This window comes from Notothenia coriiceps, unplaced genomic scaffold (assembly GCF_000735185.1).
Source record: "Notothenia coriiceps isolate Sejong01 unplaced genomic scaffold, NC01 NC01_scaffold00037250, whole genome shotgun sequence".
NCBI classification, from domain to species: Eukaryota; Metazoa; Chordata; class Actinopteri; order Perciformes; family Nototheniidae; genus Notothenia; species Notothenia coriiceps.
In genome coordinates, this window is record NW_011369951.1 from 2,475,632 (window position 1) to 2,481,971 (window position 6,340).

Here is a 6,340-nt window from a genome sequence, read left to right on the forward strand (position 1 = left end):
AAATGTTTGACGTTGGTGTCTCATATTTCGGCCTTGTGGATACACATTCATAATAAGTAAATGTACACTCTTTTCATCCGGTTACACTTTTCATTTGCTCCGATACGATGGGGGCTGTATAGTGGAGAAAATAGGGGGATGTTGGCTTATCTGACACCCGCAGCTCACAGCCAAAGTGCGAGTGACCCCGGGGGGGGGGGAGCCCCCCCCCCCCCCCCCGTCCACACTCAGCTCAAAAAAAGCTTGGAGCTGGGCCGTGTCGAAGCTTGGGGATTTTATTCGAGCACCGCGACCCCGGACAACAATCACATTAATGTCCCTCCCCCGGATAGAAAAAAAAAAACCCCGGGATTTATGCGAGCCAATATATATACTAATTTATATATAATATATATATATATAATATATATCAAATATATATATATATATATATATAATATATATAGTATATATTAATAATATATATGTATATAAACGACATACAAAGCAATAGCAATGTTAAAACGAAGTAAACTGGATATAAACTCCCCAAACAGGCGAAAACCTACCAGTTTCACCCACTGTCTCTGCCACCTCCCTCCATGCCTGGTTCCTCCGGTTTGTATCCCAGTAAATAGTTCTGGTCGTAAAGAACCGGGTGATTTGCTGCCGTAATTTCTCGTTTGCAATATGAGGAAATGAACTGCGGTCTGGCTCTCCCAGCTTGCACACGGTTTGATTGGCTAGCGATTGAACTGTCAGATTTGCATAAACGGGATTTGATTGGCTGACGCTGGCTACTCCGGCGTCTCCGGCTTCAGAAGTTGAACATTGTTCAACTTTTGCAGCCTGAAACGCCAGGAAAGCTCCGCTTTGCTACCCACAATTCAGTTCGGCGAAAAGCGAGGCAACGTGACGTCACCCCATTCAAAGTGAAAGGGCAGACGCGTTGGAAACCGTTTTTGAAGCTGTCGAAGCTGTAGTGTGGACGGGCCACAATGAAAGTATTTTTATCTGGCGCTCTACTCTGCCTGTTAAATCATCCAACATGACGTCGCCGCCGACAGGGCCTGTGATTGGTCGGTCCGTACCAGGAAGTGATGGGCTGACCGTTGACAGCTCTCTTGCACAGTAAGATTGTGTAACCTTTTGGGTATCTAATAAATAATGGCGAGGCTCTGAACCCAGTGGCTCTTGCTCCGCTGTACATTTGTGTCGTCCCCTCTAGCGCTGCGGGTGAAAGGTATTGTTGGCCTCAGAAGTGAATGATAATACGCTGTGTGTTGTGCCTAAATAGCTTAGCACGCTAACTAGCTGAAAACTAGCTTAGTTAAGAGAGGAGTTGTAAGCACCATTAATCCGTTTAACACTCGTGAATGTCGGCTTATGTCCTGTTGTTGCTAACGTTGTTTATCAACTAGACTGTGGGTGAACTTATAATGTACTAGTCTTGCTTACTCAGGCAGGCGACAACGGCACTGCTCACCTCAGGTAGCCGAATTATAATAATTAAACTGTATGTAACTAAGTTAAAGCTATGTTAGCTATTTATCCAGCTGGCTGACCAGACGAGTGCCCTGTTTCTTATCTGACTTTAGCATAATTTAAAGAGTTTATCAGTTTGAAACATTCATTTCAGTAGAACTTTCATCTCGTTCATTTAAATGTGATATATACTCAGAGAAACTTTAAACTGAGTCTGTTCTCACTTTGTGGCGAAGGTATGTTAATAAACCGATATAAAAAGGCGAATTTTGCACAAGCTTTTGCGAATTGGTGGAAGATTTATGTCCCATATTATAGACCAACAGTTAATTATCAGTGGATATGATATGCCATTTCCCTTTTTATTAAAGGCGTCTTAATTTTTATGAAGTTTGAATTAAATTAAGCATTGTTCCCATGGGTTTTGGCCTGGGCTTGAGATGGTTAATGACTGTCTGCCTGTTTCTATTTGACTCGCGCCTCATTACTGATTAACGGGCCTGTCCGCAGATCCTTGCAGCCCGGCTGTGTGAGATGGACCGTGGAGAGGAGTTGCGAGTGGAAGCTGCCCCGTACTGCTGCTCCAGCTGTGACGGAGGGGAGGTGAATGCACGCAGCATGGCGAGGCGCAGCCAAAAGAGGAAGACCCGCAGCCTGAGCACATCCTCCGCCCGCAGCCTGAGCACATCCTCCGCCGGCAGCTCCACTGAACACAGCAGGTAGGAGTGGAACACATGGAGCAAGATGACACGCTTGTTGTTATGCTTGGAGCCCTATGTCACAATAACTAAACAACGTTGCCATCTTTTCCTACATCATGCGTTACACCTGTTGGTTTTCTAGTTAAGATGCACACATAATCAACATTGAAATTGCAGTATGGATTTGTGCAATATCCCAATTGCAGTAAGCGCAATATTTTTTAATGGCAAAATCTTTGAAAATATCAATCTGGATTAAATGTTGTGCAGAGATGTCCAGTCCTACGAACAATATTCTACAGACTTAATAAATGTTAAAAAACCTTGTTTTATGCAAAGCCTCTTTTTAAAAAGATCACACTATGATAAAAAAAAAATGCAGACATAACTTAAATAAAACATACATGGAGATGCTTACATAACAGCACCTGTTGTACATCAGGGTTAATCATTCATGCCCTCCTTGGTCACCAAAAAGACATACCATTTATTGATGCTTCACACTATGATAAGTTTTATATATTTTTGAATAACAATCTGATGTTTCATAAAATGTAATTCCCACAGATATCGCAAAATATATCATATCAGTCAATTATTTACATAATGTATACATATTTGCACACATTTTTTAATATTTGATATACATTTGTTTTTATATTCGGGATTGTGGGAAACAGTATTTCGATCTCTCTGTCTATACACACAAACTGGAAGATTGACAATAAAGTTGACTTTGACTTGTTTATTTATTTCTCAAATCGTGTAGCCGTCCTAGCCAGAGTAGAACAAAACTAGCGTTAACTTACAATTTATAGTCTCACTGGTAAATGTGGAATCTGGACTGCTGTCCCCGGTTGTCTGTCCCTAGTCTTGTGTGAGCTTATCTTTTAAAACAAACATATCTGTATTTGCTGCATCAATGGTAATGTCATATATTTTCAAGCCAGTTTCCAATAATGTGTTTGCCTTGAGGAATAAACTGTCTCCTCATTAAAAGTGGCTTGAAATGATGCCAGTCAGAGGTTAGAAACAGATTTCAAATGTTGTTTGAATATTTAACTCAAAAGAACATGCCTAGGTATGCCTGCTCCTGATGCATAAATAACATACAGGATTACAGGTTACCTGAGGTAACTGCTATTTAATATAAGTACAGCTGCTCTGGCTCAAAGCTGCTTGGGATTTTTTTTACAAACAACTCTTGTGAGATGATTTATGTTGCACCACCTTTCAGACATAAGTTCATATGAGGTCTGAAATGGGTTTTTGCTGTCGATGTTGCAAGGGCTTTATTTACATGTTTTGGCAACAGCGGTGAGGTTTCTTACAAGCAGAAGTGAAAATGCGTTGGCCTTTGGTAACACGTCTTTAAAGTACCAATCAGGACTGTCCCAATGATATTTCGTCTGTCCAGGCTGTTGAAATCAACTCCCACACATCCAATATTATTGAGTATGAGATCCTAATATGGCAACGACACTCATATTTTTGACATTAACAGAAAGCCGTTGTCGTGGATTTAAGTAAACAAACAACTGTTTAAGAATTGGAAGAGGAAGGTCATACATTTAAGTGACATGGTGATAAAAAGGGCAGTTACTCAAAAAAACTAACATTAGGTTAGTGGGTTTCCCCTTAAATATATTTGATCTTCATCCAGCACCCTAAAACTGTGATAGTATTAGCTTTTGGTAATAATTCAATTTGGTAAAGACTTCAAGCTTGAGCAACTGGACGTTAGGTTATGTGACTAATGCCAATAGCTTCCTTTGTTATCACCTTTAAGGTTATTTTATATTGCAGTGTTACAATTTAGTTCATATCCAAAAACAAAACATTTAAGATGCCTTTTTCCCACTATTCATTTAACAGGAAAGAAAAAACATGTTAAAAATGATTGCATAATTATTGGTATAAAAATAATTAAGAGGTGTAGCCTTGGTTTCTGCTAAAATACATTTACATACTAATTGTGACATGCATCTCTACCTTATTTCTGATTTTTTTTTCAGAGTTGTTTGTCCTTATTGTTATTGAGTTAGTCAATGTGTAAATGTTAATGCTGTTTTAAAAACATGAACTCCACTGAAGGACTGACAGGTACACTTTTCTGAACTGTCTTGCCGTATAAATGTTGTTATAAGTTAATTATTAGCAAACAACTATTCATGTGAATATGTTGAATTGCATTGTCCCTATAAATACAATTCATAAACAGTTTCCCACTGTCATACATGATGGACATTCAGCCGCATCATCAGCCAATTGGAGACTTCTCTCTGGCCTCCTGTCCAAACCCAAAACAAAAAGCTGAAAGAGGATAAACTCAAATTCTTATTTATGATAATAATCCTTCGTGAGCAACACCCTTCACATCATAGTCGTTTAATTTACCGTTAAAATGAGAATATTTATGAATGAGGCAGTAAACAGCAGATGGTGAGTTCTCAGATTCAGACAGCTAAGAGGATTTATCGGCTGAGTAGAGTGACAGAGCGTAAAGACTTCTGTAGTTAGTGGCATGTAGCACTGCCTCACAGCTCCGGGTCGACCTTTCGCAGTTGATAATCATATTGTAGACGGGCTGTGCTGTGCAGACATCCGAGTGTTCTATAGGGCTGTTATCCATCAGTTATGGATAAGAAAAACACTGCTCTTGTGTTTAACTTTGCAACCAGAGCTTAATCAATATTGTTGAATTCAACGGCTGCCTATCAAAACGTGTCAAATACTCTTCAAATACTTTGCTGATGCAACGTTTCACCTCTCGCTTTGCTGCCCTCAGATTCATTTTAAATAACTTGTTGTAATAGTGTTGAGTAGGCTGACCTAATGTCATGAAAATCAGGTTCAAATTATTCTCCCTCAATATTTTGATAAGGTAACTTATTTTACCAGGCGGCGAGTACGCAAATGTATCATTGGCTTTTAGTTCCTGTGAAAAGGTCCGCAGATTATGCAATAACTGAACGAACCCTAACTGTTAATCGTTAAAGGTTTTATTACATCATTTACTGACAATGCCGTTTGCAATGCAGCCAGAATAGATAAAAGTGTTTGTTTTTAAAACATTTCACAATGCATTATCATTGACACAGAATGGGCCACATTTTTCAGCACCAAAGGTTACAGCGTTTAATTGTAATTAATCCTTAAGATAGAAGGGTTGGTTGAACCACATTGTATCAAATAAGCTTGTATCTGCACGTGATCAATTGAGTCTTGGAAATTCCAAGGCTCAGACTCTTTCTCTAAATGTCTCACTGCTCTATCCTCACTTCTCTTTTTTTGTCCTGAAAGGAAAGTTATTTGATTAGAAATTGTTCATAAAGAGTCATTTAGAACAGGTTCCTGTTTTAAATAGCGTGCACTTTCTTGAACAAATTGTGCCGGCTATGGTTTGCAGACTTTCCGGACAGCATTTGATCTCTCTCCAACCTGAATGTATGCCTTTGTCGTCCTCTCTCTCAGGAGGAATCAGTCCCTTCATGGACCCAGCCCTGTGACCACATTCGGCCCCAAGGCATGCATGCTCCAGAATCCTCACACAGTAATGTAAGTTATGCTTCTAGATTATAAGTAGTGTTTGTAAGCTTGTCTTTTTATTTCCAAGTCACATGTCCTTGAACATGCATGAAACAGCCAGTTGATGTTGTTTTTGTGTCTTGTTGTGCGACATGCTTTTTGTCACTTCTTTTGAACATTTTAACCTGAACGGTCAGCTGTCAGATGACTCTTAACTTCTTTTTTGACTTGCTCTTAAGGCCTTAACATCGCTGAAATAGTGAAACTCAAAAAAACTTCAAATTGTGCTTTGATAGAAATAGAAATAGTACAAATTTTCACAGCTATTGCTAGCAGAAGTTCAGAAAAACAAATGCCTGTCAAATTAACGGTTTGGACATCTTGTCATTTATCTTGAACAACACGCTTCCTTTCTACTAAAGGTTAAAGGTAGGGTAGGTAAGAATGGAGAAACCAGCTCGAGTGCTCTAGAATTTGAAAGTACACAACCGGAAAAAATCTGCCCCTTCCTTCAGACTTCCTTAAAGAGCCCCTCCTCCAACACACACGAACGCGCACATGACCAATGAGGGCACGAGATACGTTTGTGCACAGATGGAAGGCTGACAGGCAGGTAGGCCATCCAGTCATTTTAATCGGGCCGGCTA

The 6,340-nt window shown here is 39.7% G+C and overlaps 1 protein-coding gene across 1 annotated transcript; it reads left to right on the forward strand.

Moving 5' to 3' along the window:
* Nucleotides 1-1,116: 1,116 nt before the first annotated feature.
* LOC104966665 (NAD kinase-like) lies at nucleotides 1,117-6,247 on the forward strand. The gene is made up of 4 exons (XM_010795885.1): nucleotides 1,117-1,222; nucleotides 1,975-2,183; nucleotides 5,640-5,723; nucleotides 6,209-6,247. Exons 2-4 carry the CDS (start codon nucleotides 1,999-2,001, stop codon nucleotides 6,216-6,218), a joined length of 279 nt encoding a protein of 92 aa, XP_010794187.1. The 5' UTR covers nucleotides 1,117-1,222; nucleotides 1,975-1,998; the 3' UTR covers nucleotides 6,219-6,247.
* Nucleotides 6,248-6,340: the final 93 nt, after the last annotated feature.